Raw genomic sequence first — 17,920 nt, forward strand, 5'->3', positions numbered from 1 at the left:
GTGTGTGTGTGTGTGTGTGTGTGTGGTAGAACTGACTGGAACCTGGCCGTTTATAATGACCTCCTCTGCAAAGCGCACTTTGACCGGATTGGACTTGAGCATGGCTTTTTTGGCTGCACTGATGAACGCTGATTTAGGGGACTAAGAGGCAACCGTCCAAACGAGAGAGAGAGAGAGAGAGAGAGAGAGAGAGAGAGAGGAGGGGAAGAAAGAAACAGACAGATGGAGGGGAGAGAGATAAAGAGAAGCATAAATACGTGCATAAATGAGGAGGGAAAACAGGTTTCAGGCACATTAGCAATGCATTTAACACCGGAAAAATCAATTCATATTAACAAGAAAAGCACAAAAATATGTACACAAACTCAAGAAGAGCATAGAGCAGGATGAATGCATTTATCTGGAGGAATAAAAGATCATCACTTAATCCCCTTTAAAGGAAAAGGCTAGTGTTTATCTGGATTTGTTTGTTTTGCATAAAGCAATGCAATACTTTCCTTCCTTTTCCTTTGTCACACTCAACCCCAAGCACATTTGATCCTACTTAACATATACATCTTTAAAAAGAGGTTGAAAATATATGGTCTAATTTTTTAAAGCGGATCCGTAATGGTGCATACGTTGGGGACTATTTTGTTTGGTGGACTGCAAAGTACATTTTATTCTCTAGTGAGTGTTTACAGTGTAAGTGGTTGGCTTTAAAGCGAAGCTCCAAAGTGTATTATCTACCTTGGAAACAGCACTTGACAAAACATTAATCTACAACTGGACCTTCGCCAGCTGCTGATGAAGATCATGTGATATGACATAAATCTAAGGGAAAGAACGTGTCAAACTGATGTGTTTTGATACCCTTTGGAATGCAATGGAGGTGCATGGCACAAAGGAATAAGACATATATGTTAATGGCATTAATTCATTGCTTGGACCATTTTTCCATAAGATTTGTTGATACCAAAATTATAGAATATCACCAGCCTCATCCATTAAATTCAGGACTTCAACAGAGAGTTTAACAGGCCTGGTGGAGAGTCAAGGCCTGCTTAAATTGTGAGAAAAATTGCAGGTACAAGACACAAATCTTTAACTCCCCAAATATAAAATCAAGGGCGGTGAATGTCATTTACGGTGCTGAATTTAGGATTTAAGAGAAAAGTTATCAGAGTTCAGAGGAATGCTAGCAGTAGCAACATCCCTAGAATTAAATAAAATGATGCTGAGTCATCATGACCCAGTGGTTTATGAGAATTATATAAAGGTATCAATTATTCTGACAAAAGTTTCTTAAAAAAGGAAACTAGTATAGGGAATGAATGGTGTATTAATTGAAAGTGATAAGGGCCTATATAAAGAGAGCAAATGTGGGAAATTCTAGTTTTTGATAAATATATCTGATACATACAATCCTCGCGGTGCATTTCGCAAGAGCTGATCTACTCACAGGATACGGTTGGACAACAGTCAACACGATGGATTCTTTGCAGCTCCTGAAGCGAGAAGACAGCAAATCACAAGAGTCGACAAAAATTCATCAGAAAACAACAATCACAGCGAACAACAATGGCAGATAAGCGAAAAGGGAACTTGATTAGCTTGGCTGAAATGGAATGAGATGCCCCTGGCAATCACCACTTACAAGTAGACGCAGTTACACACACACATACACACACACACAGGGACACACATACTCATTAGTTTCCCATTTAATAAAAGACATGTGACAGTATTTCTGGTGAAGCAAAACAAGACACAGTCAGTCACAGTTAACGGAGTGCATCAATCCTTTTTTTCTTTCTTCTTATTCATTCTAAATACGTATTTGTCTCAGTGTTATGTGGATATGCTTGTGTGATAAGCAAATACGTTAAGCATGACTGATACTTGGCAAGCTCTTCACAGTTTTGTGAAATTAAAGATGAGATTTTAAAAGCAAACGAATGACTTTGTTTTGTCTTTGTGTTATGATCAGTATTAAACATAACCTTTTAAAGCATTTAAAACAGCTCATTTTCAGGTTCATACTTGTAGTTTGTGCTCTGATTGGTCAGGGTTTTACGCATCTGCACTCTTTGCGTCTCTGCAACTTCATTGCAGCCGAGGAATAACGGCAACGGCACTGTAGCAGCACTTTCTACTTAAATATAGTATAATTGTTACATCACAACTGTGCAGAAGTCCTGACGGCTCGTTTAAAGGAAACAGTTTCTAAATAAGGGCTGTGTGCATTTCTCTGTGGATTGAGCGTTTTGATACTTTCACAGTATTTATAAAGCACCTCAGCTTTATAATAAAAAAAACTGTATATCTCACTTTTTACAAAGGGTCGGTTCCCCTCAGTTATTCTCACTCACAGTGCATGTAGTCATCTACACATGCAGAAAATGCATATTTGGTTGCAAATTAGAACCATGTGTTTTTGTAATATGAGTAACATGGCCCTCACATGCTTAGGGTGAGGGATTTTTGTATTTCTTTACAAAATCAACCACTTGATTAACCCAAACTATGACAGCTTTGGTTCTGATGGATGCCCCGAGGTTTTTCTAATCACCTGACGAGGTCGATGACTCGTTCCCGTGGAGCCGAGCTGACGGGTTCATCGTTGATCATGATGATCTCATCGCCTGGCAACAGCTTCCCTTCTGATGGACCGCCTTACACACAAACAAACACATGCAAACAAAGCCATGGTTGACACATACCACAAAGAAAAAAAAATTGTTTTTTTTCTTTCTTGTATGAGGTCAATAATACATACTTGAGCAATCATAGTCAGGAGAAGCCAACACTGCATGGTTTCCTTCTAAACAATCATTACAGCAAATGTTTGCATTGATTCTACAAACAGTAAAGAGGCACTAATGACATCGCTCAGTGCAATCTTTCAACAACACGTACACTCTGTATTACTGTATTACAGTTAAGGGATCCCGGCTTATTTTCCTACTTTTGTAATAACTGTTCAGTTACAGTGATTTTATTTTCTCAAAGCGTTACTTCATCCCACCAGTGTTGTTTTTTTAGTGCAGGCACTGAATAGTGATCTTCTTGCTGTCAATCATCTGACAACCACAGGAATAAATGGTCTTTTGCATCAAGAAAATAATCTCTCATGTAGCATTAAAAAATTGATCTGTGTGACATTCTTTGGGGGAAATATATGCAGTTAAAGGTGTTTTTATGTGACTTGGATGTAATATAACCATGGGCTCACACAGGAAGCGGTTGTTAGTATGAAGAAAGACGCTGTTACAGCAAGCAGGGCATGACGCCTACCTGGTGTTACAGAGCGGACCACCACCGGTTTCTCACTGCCTGCCACAAAGCCGAAGCCCAGGACTGGGTCCCGTCTCATCTCCACAAGGCGAGGGGCTGGGGGGACGGCATCCAGGTGAACCTCCTCCAGGGAACTGCTCTGGGATACTTGGCTGGAAAATAAAGGAGAGGAGGGAATGTGGTAAAAGTAATAAACAGGAACAAGAACATCATACAGTTCATTTTGACTTTGATCCACAATGAGTCAGCAAGTTTAATTTCTTGGGTGATGAGAAGGTCATCATTCTTGGGTTAAAGGGCATCTTAGGGAATATGATACAGTGCACAATAAAATTCAATAAATCAATTCATATCTACGCTTTATTTTTTATCTCTGAAGAAAACTTTGAATGGATGATTGGAGCCATCTGAACAACAGCTCATAAGTCACAGACTTGGCAACAGTTTATGCTTCAGAGCCACTTCATAGAGGGAGCACAGGTCCTGCATTCATGAAATGCCACTGATTTATATAAAGATGCCATAAAAAAGTGTGCTGATTATTTTAGCAAGTCGAGGTCTGTTGTCTTGGGAACCGCTGCTATTCTCATGCATGTGGGCATAAAGTGCGTTTTACCTGCAGCTTCATGTTGATTTCACCCAGTGGATGTATTTTGAGTCTTGAAAGAAGTCCTGGCTTTGTCTTAGAGACTGAAGCTAAATCAAGGTGGCAATTTTACAAATTAAAGATTTTCACGAGAACTGTCGGTGGTTATATGAGGCCACTAACATTTAAAGGTGTCATATTTTAAAAGGTGGAATGTATTTTTTTCTTTAAATTATAAAGCAGGTCAAGGTATAAACACTGAGAAAGTTTCAAAACCTAATCCACAGAGAAAAGCACACAGCCCGTATTCAGAAACTGTGCCTTTAAACGCGCCATCAGGACTTCTGTACGGTTGTGATGTCACGACTATAGCATATGGGTAAAAAGTGCTGCAGATAGTGAATACAGGTTTTTTTTCACTAACATTAAAGCATGGAAACATGTTCTACTAGAAACCCCAAATCCAAGTCTGAGACTGAATGAGCACAATATATGTCCCCTTTAATGCCCCTTTAATGTAGGTTCATATCGCTGAAATATCACATTGTCCTTTCTTTGCCTTACTGCAAGTCGCTCGGGATGAGAGCACCATTTAAATGTGAATGTACCATATTAAATTAAACTTTCCCGCTTGCTGAACCTCAGACGTCGTTCTCGACCGGGACACTGAGAATGCAGAGTGCCTGTTAATTAAGAGATGATATATGCTTTCAGTGGGGTCCACTTGTATCTACCTCCCTCCATCACTCTCTTTCGCAGCTTAAAAAGCTCCCTTGGCAGCCATTGCTTCCTTTCTGCACATTAAGTCCAGTACAGGTTGTCCATTGTTATCTGGCAAAGATCCATTCCATCTTTGCCTGCCTCTAATGTCCATATAGCAGAGCATATGAATTTCCTCTCTCATCCATCCTGACTTTCATAGTCACATCTGTTTTCTTTGTTTACAACTACTTTTTATTTTATTTTATCAGGTAATATTGTTTTGACATTTTGCATAATCAATGTGGCTTTACTCATGGATATTTATCTAGTTATTACAATATATACCGTATATATATATATATATATATATATATACCTGCAGCTTTGCCTGAACCTTCCCTGATGATGAGGAATGTCCCAACCATGGCGATGCGACTTTATCTCCAACCAATCCGGATCAGTCACAATCTCCGCCACCGTCTTTCCCCTCTTGCGCTTTCTCATTCTCTCTCTCATTATCACATTGATCTGCATTGTACATACGGCGCTGGAATCTCAAACTAAATCTGTCTGTAATGAAGCGTGTTCCAATCTGCGATGTGAGCTCATCTTTTTTCCCTGTCAGGGCCAGTGGGGTTTAATCTCCACGGAAGGACGAGAGCTAGGATGTCAGTGGGGGTCAGGGGAAAGCTGAATAAAAAAGGTCAAATCCTGGTGTGTCTGTCAGTCGGGGAAGAATGGGGAACGAATGCAGGTCAGTTGTAATTGTCGAGGTGTGACGTGAATAACCAGCGTGAGAAAAAAACAACTTGGAATGACATTACATATTACATTATCACAAGCAAGTTGGCAAGGACTTGACAAAAGAGAACCACCATGAGATGTAATAAAGTCCAAGACAATGAGTAGTAAGTTACAGTTACATAACAAGCTTAACAGACCTAGCTAACCAAGCTAACCTCTTAACCACCTGGCACCACATACTTTAACTGTGCATATATGAAGGGACATATTTTGACATATACTGTGAGACTATATTCATTTAAACTGTATTTTCTATTGTTTCCTTTTCAGAAACTGGCCTCCAGCCAAATCCATTTGCAGGATGGTACTGAAGGAATGAGCTTGTGATCCTTCAGGGTTGGGGTGACGTGCTGTAAGTTGTGAAGAAACTAGAATCTGCCTCTTCCTCACTTAGGGGATGCCTTTTCATTTTATACACCATAGTAAGCAGCAAGCAACATCCTAAACACACACTTACTTGTTTATTTGTATGGTATAGTATGCTTTAATAGTAATTATGGAGGTGGAAAGCATTCATTGAAAGTCACTTTAGATAGAAGCACCTGCTAAATGTATTGGATTTTATGTAATGTAAAAGGACACTTCTGTCTGGTATTTTATGTATTAACATTTCCTTAGTCCGAGGCAATGTTACACCAATAAAAAAAAAAGAAAAAATGGACCAATAATGTGTGTCAACTGGGAAAACTGCACCAGAACAGTTGCCAATGTTTATCAAGCACACAGAGATAAGCTTTGAGCACACACCTGCGACTATATGTAGGCATCAGCAAAAGGCAGGCACATGCTTACTCGACACACACTTAAAAATCAATTATCCACTTAAAGTCCCCATATCATATCATATATATCACCCTTGTATTTTGGTTTCTACTTGAACATGTTTGCCATGGTTTAATGTTCAAAAAACACATGTCTTTCTGAACATACCTGAAAAAGCCCAGACTTTTCTGATTGGTCAGTGTTTTCTGGATCTTTTGCAACTGCCCACTCAGTGTCTGTACCGTCATTGCAGCCGGGTAACGACTTTAGCAGCACTTTCAAACTATATATGATAAGGTTGTGACATCACAAGAACAAGAAGGTCGTGGCGGCTTATTTTAAGACAGTTTCTGAATAAAGCTGTGAGCATCATACTTCCTAACCTCACTAACATCAATCTGCTTTATAATAATAAAAAAAACAATCTCACTTTTTGTATTATGGGACCTTAAACTGTGTTTAAAAAACCTTTAGATTCTTCAAATAAGGAAAAATATTGGTCGATTAATTGGTTGATATGAGTATACTGATTTGCTATTTGGGCTTTTGTCACTATTTTAAAAATAGCCCATTAAAAATGCAACTGTTTAAACTAATAATAAAAGATTTTACGACAAGACATACAGTTCATTGTGCCATTTTATACACTGCTTATGCAAATAAATGCAGCCTAGCTGCCCATATTTCCGGGATTTCAAATACACTGAAACTAGATCATGTAAGGTAAGGTTAGGGGAGTTATCTGTCCAATATAGTTAAATCAACTACTGGCTTCAATGGCTCTCCCTCTCTTCTGTCTTTCTTTCTCTGTCTCGCAGAAATCCAATTGTGATACTCAATCTGTGTCACCTCCTCCAATGCCAACAGCTTTTCTCTGGGAACAAAGCCACATAACCAGCGCTGTCTCCCTTGTCATATTTGACTCCCCCATCATGAGGAGAGAAGGGGGAGAATTGAATGGGGGAGTGGCAAACAGGAAGAGAGATGGATAAAAGCAAAAAAAACCCAACCAAAGATAACAATTTATGGAAAGGTTGGCTGAGGATATACAGTTTCCTAAGAGGACAGGAGACCAGGGGAGAAAATGGAAATGGAAGGAAGAACAGAAGATAGTGGGAGGAGTACTGAAAATAATCTTAGTGTGCCCAGTGTTGAATGTGCTATTTTATCAGTACTGTCCACTGAAGCCCAGAAAACCAGCGTTTTGGAAAAGCAGAGAGACCAAAGAAAGGGTAGAAAGTGGTAGAAAAATGAGAGTATGTGTGGAGAAGTAATCTGACCAAGGAAAGAAACTCATATGCATCCATTGTCCATTAATTCCCAGTAGTTTTACCATCACCATAAAGCAATCTTTATGGTGATGGTAAAACACCATACCAATGCAAGATAATTGGATCGAAGCTTTTCAAAATCAAAATTCCTGCCTAACACAGAGGCTGTTCCACAGTGTCTACATGTAGCTAGATTTTTTTGTGCAGAAAGTTCTCTATGCCAAGCCCTCTATTCCAGTCCAACTTTGCACGTCTACCTGGCTGAAAGTTTCTTCCTGCATAACAAGTTTACACAGACATCTGGCACTGACCGCAAGAGCACACATGCAATGCAAAATTACCTGAGCAATGGCTACTTGTTGTGCATGTAGGGAGGAAGGGGCAGATGGCTCATAAAAGGACGTTTTTAATTAAACTTGATTATCTGGAGAATAGGCAGGTTTAAAGGTCCCACATTCTGCTCATTTTCAGGTTCATACTTGTATTTTGGGTTTCTACAAGAACATGTTTCTATACTTTAATGCTTGAAAAACACATTCTTTTTCCCATACTGTCTGCCTGAATACAGTATACTTGTATTTACCCTCTGTCAGAAACACACCATTTAAGTGCCTGTCCCTTGCAAAAAAGCCCAGCCTGCTCTGAGTTTGTGTTTCTTTCGTATATGCACTTTGGGCTTCTCTGCACCATCATTGCAGCCGGGAAATTACTGTAATGGCACTTTCTACTTATATACAGTATAATATAGAGGTACAGCGGTCCTGACGGCTCATTTAAAGTCACAGGCTCTGAATACAGGCCGTATGCATTTCTCTGTGGATTGAGCATTTTGATAATTTCACAGCATTTACATAGCAACTCAAAAACATGGAAATCTCACTTTTCACAATATGGGACCTATGGGAAAGCTCAAAAGACACAATGTTAGTCGCATGAGTAAAACAACTTTTGAACCCTAATAATGCAACCATATGCAACTGTGGGGACTCTCTAATAATGATAACGTGTCCTCCAAATATCAGAGCACATATTGGTGTTAACGAGCATACTGTACATACTTGGTGAGGCAGTCCCGTCCCTCCCTGGTGCTGTTCATGCTGTCCCAGCTGTACGGAGGCCCCTGCAGTCCACCCCAGGAGCCTGGGCCAGGGGGCGGCCAGCCCGACATTTTGTTCTTATGGCTGAAACACGGAGGACAGGGAAAATCAGCATTTGATTATCACATTTCATGTTTATGGGGGTTGTGTATGATAATTAAAGGAAGTGATTAAGTCTCAGATTCACTTTCTAAGCATACTTTTGGTGTGATAGTCATTTTTAAGAGAAAAAAAGCATCTTACCCTAACTGCAGCAGCATTTGAATGAAACCCCTTTAAATAGCTGCAACAAATCTTTATATTGAGTGGAAGCTTTTTATGCAGAGAACAGAACTCATACATAAACATCACAGCGCATGGATCTACTTATTCCAAGTGTTAACTCGTTTAAGAAAATCATCTAAAGGTGAATTTATAAACCTTGCTCCCCACTCTGTGTGTAGAAATATTCAGAGAGACAATCTGTACAGCTCCGGTTATGTCCCTCTCAGCCCAATTAGTGTGACCTCTTGTCTCTCTGTGTGTGGCTCGCATTGCGAGACATCACTGCTTAGTGCGATCGACCGCGGTCAAATAACGGCTCATTGGGTCCGTAGATAGAGGATCAATAGCTGCATGTACGGGCAGGCGCTTCTGACGTCGCTTTGCAAAATTTGTACTCGAAAGAACTGATCTGATATGACATACGATTTGGTTATCGAAGATTACTCAAACAATGTCCATTTTGGTGAGTGAGAGAGAACGGTGAGAGGCAGAGGGAGGAGAAAGGAGAGTTCACTGTGTCACTTCATTGTGAATTGTGCAAAATAAGTTCACACTTTTAATGTGAACTGAGCTGGACCTCCCTCTTGAATCAATGGTGCAGAGTCTCACCTGCTAGTGACTAATCATGCACGGATCATATAATTGTCCACAGAAATAATCAAAAATGCAATAAAAGGTCATAAAACCCAGAAAAATGCCACTGGATTCAGGCATCTATGCGCTTGCTTTGATTTATTTTTGGAGAACACACACTCCCGCAGCCATAAACCATGACGACTTTATTGTCCTGACCTCAAATCTGTGACAGCAAGCTGATGCATAGCTACAGTAAAAATGAACAGATTAATAGCATTTCAGTGCTGTTATGCAGCATATTCTCCACTGTGTGCTTCACATATACGTCACACCGTCGCAGCTCTTCCCCTTAACAGCAAAAGACCCCGATTGATCCATCATGTGCTCTCATGTCGATACAAATTCTTAAAATAGAAGAGAACGCGTACTAGAGGAGGACGTCATCGCCATAAGAATCCAGCTGATCGATTCCCATTTTGTGCTGTTGATGGGTTGAATACATCAGTCAGTCATGTCATAGCTCGCAGGGTGGCAAAAAGAAAAATTGCATTAAAAGTGTAAAAGAAGCTTTCACTGGAGTACAGCAAAGCTGCCAGCCAAAGTGTCAGAACCTCTCAGTCATCTTGCCCATCAGTTGTCATGTAAAAGAAAAAAAAGTTTTCTCATGATACGTCAGTAGTCTCAAGAAATACTCCATATACGGCAACAGCAATGACAATAGATCCGTTTCAATGCTCTGGGGCTTTTGAGTTCTCTTGATTCTGCTGCCACGTACAGATTTCAGCCAGATGCTTGTGCTTCTGCTGATCTCCAGCCATCCGAAAGAAAAACAGATCTGCCGCCACTTCAGAATCCCAATCAGAGCTTCTTGTGCTCAATATATACAGAGGCCGTGGCGTTAACGGCTGTGCAGATCTCCAGTGTGTAGCCAGACATTCATCTGTGTTTGTCATTGTGCTGCTGCTGCTGAGAGCAGCTTTGGTCCAAACTGAACTAAACTGCCGTGGCCTCGCCTCCTTTATCCCATAATCCCTCTCATCACAGAGAAAACAAATCCATGCTGTGTGTGTGTGTGTGTGTGAGAGAGAGTACGACTGTTTGTGTGTGAGAGAAAATGAGAGGGAGAGTGTGCAACCGTGCATGTATATGCGAGTGTGTGTGTGGAGTAAGAGGCTTTTCGGAGAGCAACAACGTGTATGGAAACATCGCTCCACCTCGGAGCTGGAGCCACCCAACAGGAAGCACTAAGAGGAAACTGACTCTTAAAGTCCACCTAGATGGCATCAATATTTCACTTGTCCCTTTTGGTCTTCCTCCAGCAAAAAATAAGTCTTTTTTATGTCGGAATGAGACAGAAATGGCAACGGGTTCTGCCAGGAAGACAAATGATAACTGACTGATATTGCTTTCCCTTGTGGTAAAAAGTATAAAGACCCACTTGTAAATGAAATAAGGCATCACAGGATAGATATTTTCTACACTGTCAAGGTCGTTTGCCTCCAAGCTGCTCTCTATCAGCATCACTTCCCTCGCTTGCTGAATACAAAATGTAGGGATTTGCATGTGGATTCTGAGTCAAGCACTCTGAATGAAAGCACAAAATCGGGAGATTGTTTACCATCCATGACAGTGATGGTCACACTCATTTTAAGGATGCTTGTTTGAAGATCCCTTGTTCAGCTCATTCATGTTCATACTTGTATTTGTGGTTTCACTAGAGAATGTTTACATGCTTTAATGTTCAAAAAACATTATCTTTCTCACACTGTCTCCGAACATACCTTTATTTAACTGTTTGAAGCACTTCGTTTTAGCGCCTGTCTGTTTAAGACCCCTCCTGAAAAAGAGCCACGTCTGTTCTGATTGGTCTGCGATTCTGGGTCCTACGCATCTGCGCTCCTGCGTCTCTTAACTGTCAATGCAGTCAGGGATTGATTGCAACTGCACTTTCTACCTCTATATAGTATAGTTGTGACATCACAATTATACAGAAGTCCTGACAGCTCGTTTAGAAGGCACAGTTTATGAATACGGTCTGTGTGCATTTCTCTGTGGATTGAGTGTATAGATACTTCTGCATCTAGACCTGCTTCGTAACATTAAAAAGAAGCCTTCTCACCGTTTTCAATATGGGATCTTAAATGGGAAACCCACTGAAGCAACTGGACAAGCATTGAAAACAGCATACTCCTTTTGTTGGGATGGTTCAGGCTTCTCTCTCAGGTATTTGCAATAGCAAAAGTTTGCTGGTTCAATAATCGTGCAGAAACTTGCATCCAAACATTGGCAGATCACAACACAAAGCAAAGCTAGAATTGTAACCTCCTGCCGATTCCCATTACGAAAGTTGTCTCCTCGATGAACTACGAGTTTTTGTCCAACCTACTGTATTTACTTGCTGTCTCGACATAAGGTCCCCCCTGTGTGATGCATTACCCTTCAACATATGAGCAATTCAAATACATGCATTCAAAAGAAGTGATTCGTTCTGCTGGCTGTCTTTGAAGGAAAGGCCACTGTATTGAGATCAAGAAGTACTTATTTTTTTTCCAAACTAATGAATTCATGTTCCTCTCTCCAACATTCACACTAATGCTCAAAGGCTACAATAACACAAACTCAATCAATTTATATTTTTGTGACAAAAATGTAATGACAAGAAGCATTTCTCAGTGAAAAGCTGGTTAGGGATTTAAGGACATTCCCTATCAGTTATGCTTTTTAAAAAGCAGTGGCATGATTTAATATGGCTTTATAAATAAACGAAAATCTCAATTTTTATAGTATGGGACCTTTATGAAATCAAAGCAGTGTATTTTGTCTTATTATAGATACAGGTTATTGGAGCTACTCAGGTTTTATTTTTTTGCTGCATCATATGTAAGACCTCCCTATCATAGAAAGCAGTGGAGCCAGCTGGCACAGACCTCCCCGCTCAGCCACCACATGCTCTCGTCAGCAAGAACACACAGCCCTCAAACACTGAGCTCTGGGCGCATCTCAGCAAATGTTTCATTTCTAGTATCCTGCAGCTTTGATCAGGATGGCTACTGTCCAGTGAAGTTATCTATCACCGAGTTCAGCTAAGGTAATCTCCATAGCATCACATACACATGAGCCTTATATGTAATCGTCCATCAGAACAGATTATAATCCCCTTTTCTCTGACATTTATTATATTTAATCAGTATATAGGATTGTTATGACTTTTACAGAGGATTCTGCAACTCAAAATAATAATAAAATGATAACTGGTGACTTGTAGTCACAAATTATTATTATTATTATTATTATTATTATTATTATTATTATTATGATTATTATGTGCAGTGACTGTAACATGCAGCAACAAATGAACGGCCTACAAAAAAATAACGTATTCCTTTGTTTCAATGTTTTAATACAAAAGGTTTTCTAATGTCTTATGGTTATCGTAGGTTTAAAAAAAAATCTTTTGATTTTCTTTGCAAATCACATAAAGTGAAATGAATGGCCTTCTTTTTTTCTTGTGACCATGGTATAAGCGAGATAACACCAAATAAGGTTTCAGTTATCATGAATCCTGATAATTGGACACTTTGTCTGCATTATGTTCCTAATATTTTATTTTATTACTTTAAATGAGTTGTTAGGACTTCTGTACGGTTGTGATGCCACAACTATACTATACAGTTGTTACAGTCAGTCCCCGGCTGCAATGACAGTGCAGAGGCTGTGAGAGCGCAGATGTGGTAGACCCAGAGACACTAACCAATCAGAGAAGACTGAGGAGGACGGGGTCTAAGACGGAGTGTTTCAGACAGAGGGTGAATACAGGTATATTCAGACAGTGTGGGAAAAATATTGTTTTGCATTGAAGCAAGTAAACATGTTCTATTTGCAACAAAAATCACAAGCAGCCTCAGGATCAAGGCATTTAAAGGACTGTTTCTGCCTATGGCCTGGCAACTCATTTCTGCCAAGAGTGAAAATAGTTTAGTCTGACCTTCCTTTTTGAATAGATCACCCCAACACGCCGCACGCACGCACGCACGCACGCACGCACGCACGCACGCACGCACGCACGCACGCACGCACGCACGCACGCACGCACGCACGCACGCACGCACGCACGCACACACACACACACACACACACACACACACACACACACACACACACACACACACACACACACACACACACACACACACACACACACACACACACACACACACACACACACACACACACACACACACACACACACACACACACACTTAATGTCTTGTAAAACCCCTCAAGATCTTCATCAAGACTGACTGAATTTGCACAAAAAGCCAAGAGCTCTCCAAAGATGCTTTAGCCTACATTATGACAATGCTCTCCACAGCCAATAGCGCAAAAACCCACCTCCCCACTCCAAATTCTCACCACTTAACACTCAACAGAACAACTAGAGTAATTTAAGATGAAACTTTTTTTCACCTTTACTAAAAGATCAGCTGCTAAGTGTCCTGCGTGCTGGTGAAGGTGAAGCTCCCTCTCAGCATACAAGGACATGTAGGTTTAAGTGGTGGGCGGAGCAGTGAAATATTCATTGAAAATGCACATCAGGGTTTGGGTCACTTCCTTCTCAGTTTATTCACTTCAACACATTAGCTGAGTCTGCAATAAATAGAGGAGTGTTCATTCCAAGTCTTTCCTTTATACACTGATATAATGACTTAAGTGCTTTAGGGAAATCAACCCCAGTGGAAGGCATTTCAGCTCTCGCGACTTAAAATGAGATGCAAAAAGACAACGTTGCTATATTGTGATGTATGTCATTATCGCCATATGAAATGACCTGTATCAGGACAGACGATTTTAGCCATATTTAGCCCGATGTTGGTTCCAGCTTCATGTAATCATAAACTGAATATCTTTTAGGTTTCGGTCGAAGCCATTCTAAGCATGAGAAATCATAATTGACATTTTTCACTATTTTTTGACATGATTAATTGATTAATGAAGAAAATAATCACCAGACTAATAATGACAGTAATCATTAGATGCTATATCACATGATTTGGTAATCAGCATGATTAAACAGTAACATCTAAAGCTTTATTAACTGGATTTGTGCTGTTGTCAAGAGGATTGTCCAATGTGGCATTGATCTGTCACTAGAAATGTCCTAATTTGCCTGCTAATGGAGCCTCTTTCCCCATAGTCTTCCTCATTATGCTCATTAATGTTCCAGCCTAACACACTCATAGCTCCTAGCAAGACAACTCAAGCCATCGCCTGACCTTCTTCTCGTCTAATCCTTGTCCTCTTTCCATTCCTTGTTTTTTTCCCACTCTCTCTAACTCACCCAGTCTTTCTTCATGGCTTTGCGCAGTTCATAAATGAAACATTGGTGAAAGTTGTTAAAAGTTGCCCCTGGAAGTGCTCTTACTTTATATAGCTTTACTGTCTGAAAACAACATGTTTTGGCTCTCAGTGCGTTTCACACACACACACACACACACACACACACACACACACACACACACACACACACACACACACACACACAAACAAGCATGTACATGAAAACCTGCGCACACACACTTTCTCTTTATGTAACCACTTGAACATTAAGCTCCGTTCTACATGCACTCGGAACATCTTGCAGAGTGCAGATGTTTGCTAAACAAGCATAATGGAATAATACATGTAAAAAAACCCGAAGCAGAGTAGAATTTTTGTACAAAGTTGTCAATTTGCAGCTGAGGCTTCGGAAACACTTCGGAAAACAAATATTCTCAAGAACGATCTCATTCACTCTTAAACTGAAGGGATACAGGATTCATCAATTCAGATGATTCCTGTTTCCTTTTCCAACCATTCATCTGGAACCGAAAAGCTCTCACGTTTTCCATTTTTAGAACCCATTCAGATACATTTCATGACACCCATGCGTAGTACTAGGCCTTCATGGCTTTCAAAAGCATTCAAGCTCCTGATGGAAGGCCTGTTAATCAGTCTGAACTGCCATCGTGCTTCACATCAATATTCAGTCGAATTGTTCGCTTTAGCCAACTTCTGTTTGCCACGAGGGTTTTGTTTTACGGAGGCAAAATCAAGTCCTTTTCCGTTTCAATCAATGACTTTGCTCACGAAGGCAAATGCACATGATTTATCTTTGGTGAATGTTGCTCTATTAATCAATACCAAGGCATTTTGCCATCCATCACAGCAGGGTTGTTTCCTCAGAATTGATTTCTTTTATGAAAACAACGGACATGTAATTTTTATCTACAACATGTCTGATCTTTTTACGTCTTCTAGTTTTTTTTCACGTCACTTTTGTGTATTCCAATTATAACTTATTTCTCTTCAAACCATGTAAAGCACTTTGTAACTTTGTTTTAAGTGAGTTCTGTATAAATAAAGTTATTATTATTATTATTATATTATTATTTTGCAGTGCTGCAGACCTTCGAGGAAATGAAGAACTAAAGTCCAAAATAGTTGCACCATTCACTTCTATCTGACCTTTCATTGTTTGAGTACAAACTTCCCCACAAATGAGCAGTTATGTGACATGAGTCAAAGGTACACTTACGTGTTTTAAATTCACTATGTGAAATTAATACCCCATTAAGTTATTATCCTTGTAGTTAGCTTGTTAACTGTCACCGAAGTGCCAGTCAGCAAGGTCGTTGGCTTTGAGAGCGTTTTGTACCTCTGTTCATTTTTTTAATAAATGCCCGGGGGAGGCAGGGACAGAAAGAAGCTTGGGGAGTTATTGTGACTGAATAGAGCTAGCATAATCCCAGTTTGTTATTCATTAGCTCACCACACTAGCCCTGTAAGTGGTCATTATGTCACTTAAGCATTCAACTTATTTTGTGAAGCCCTAATTGAACTTGGGATGTCAATGAGTACATCATAACACAGTCCTCTCATGTGTTTCAGGCTACATTACTCCACCATATGCTATCATTTGTATTTCCCCATCAGCCATCAATGTATGGCCTATCAGCACTAAACGCAGAGGCAATGAGTCACTGCTATTCTGCTAATGTATGGTTGCGGGTAAATGTTGCATTTGTCATGTTGAACTATGCTGTACTGTGCGCTATAAAGTCCTTCCCTTGCAAATTTACGGCCCTCTGAGATCAAAATAAAGACTGAACTGTGCTTGAGCTGATTACTGGGATTTGGATCGTCATATCCTCTAGAGATGAAACTCCGCTCCTTACAAACACTGGCCGGTCTTACTGATGTGGAAACATGCCAGCGGCGGGTGATGATGGAATCAATTAAAAGCTCACATAAAAAAGCTACTCCTTACAAAGACATCTAAAGTAGGTGAGGGGGGAGGGAGCTGCTTCATTGAGGCTTTTGTTCAGCTTTTATTTCAGGACCACGGACAGCTCTCCAAATATACAGCACTGTGCACTGTGCAGGATGGGAACACTGATTTTCAAGTCAATGCAGTGTTCAAAATAATGCATCTTTTTACTTACACACACACACACATAGCAATATACGAGCACAAAGACACGTCAGGGTTAGGTCAATAAATACACTGTCAGCTCCATCAATCACAGCTGTCCGGCCTGGTTAAACCTCCAGCCACTGTATCCTCATTTCACAATGAAGCTCCCATTGCATCGAAGAATCATAAAATTATTATTTTTTTCTAGGTCTGGGTACAAAAAGGATGGACTGCTGGTTTAGTTACTATTTGGTACTGGGTTATTTTGGTGGATACCTTAATGATAGCGGGGACGGATGCCCAGCCCTGCCTCAAACACACAGTGTATGAAAGCAAATGTAACCTCTCCAGCTGGAAAACACCTTTAAGAGCTTTAGCTCTATTGGTTGACTCATTTGTTCTTCCACTTGACTTTTCTCTCCTTGGTGCTCTCACTCTCCTTCTCAAACACACATACTTTAATTGTGAGTGTACCAGACTAGAACAGGGCACACCCTGTCCTTTACCAATGTGAAGATTTGGAGTATTCCACACACTGCTGGCCAGACTCTCGACCGTGACGAGACACATGCATGCACATCTCCGCCCGACAAATGTCCTCAACTGCACTGCAAATGGCATTTAACAGCTTGAGACGAGCCTGAAAGTGTTTTTCAAATGTCACATTTCTCTTCAAAATGAAAGTTTTCTGCGGGGGGGAAGCAGCATTTGGTCGGATGACAGCAGGTGCAGCTACAAGCATGTTAATTCATAAGATAAGATTATATCAGATGGAACCTCTCGAGGCCAGTGGGGGAGTTAAAAAATAAATGATCTGGCAGAGGATATACCTAGTTTATGCAGTTACCATCTATTCTGGCAATTAAGACACAAATGTAAAAGTCTGTGTTGCCCTTTGGGAGGCATGTTAGCTTTGATTGACAGACAGGATTGCTGGTGTGATGAAAATGGTGAAGCTGAAACAAGAATCAATGAGTAGCATGAACCTTTCATTACAAAATGTGGTTGGGTTTGTTCAGCTAGAAGTATTGCTTGAGATGATATATTACCTTTGGTCTTTGGGATAAACTTACCATTACACACTCATAATTCTTTCTCTGAAAAGAGTCACTAGGGTGGGTCACGAAAA

At 40.3% G+C, this 17,920-nt stretch overlaps 1 protein-coding gene across 1 annotated transcript in view; it reads right to left on the reverse strand.

Moving 5' to 3' along the window:
* Nucleotides 1-17,920, reverse strand: part of LOC310964944 (FERM and PDZ domain-containing protein 4-like) — a gene marked incomplete at both ends in the record, with an annotated part of 40,468 nt that overhangs the window by 13,357 nt on the left and 9,191 nt on the right. The window contains 5 exons of the mRNA XM_083938278.1: nt 37-141; nt 1,442-1,487; nt 2,552-2,654; nt 3,277-3,428; nt 8,460-8,582. Of these exons, the coding sequence (XP_083794404.1) occupies nt 37-141; nt 1,442-1,487; nt 2,552-2,654; nt 3,277-3,428; nt 8,460-8,582 (529 nt within the window). The remainder of the gene's footprint in view (nt 1-36; nt 142-1,441; nt 1,488-2,551; nt 2,655-3,276; nt 3,429-8,459; nt 8,583-17,920) is intronic.

The sequence above is a fragment of the Echiichthys vipera genome, assembly GCF_963691815.1.
Source record: "Echiichthys vipera genome assembly, chromosome: 23".
NCBI classification, from domain to species: Eukaryota; Metazoa; Chordata; class Actinopteri; order Perciformes; family Trachinidae; genus Echiichthys; species Echiichthys vipera.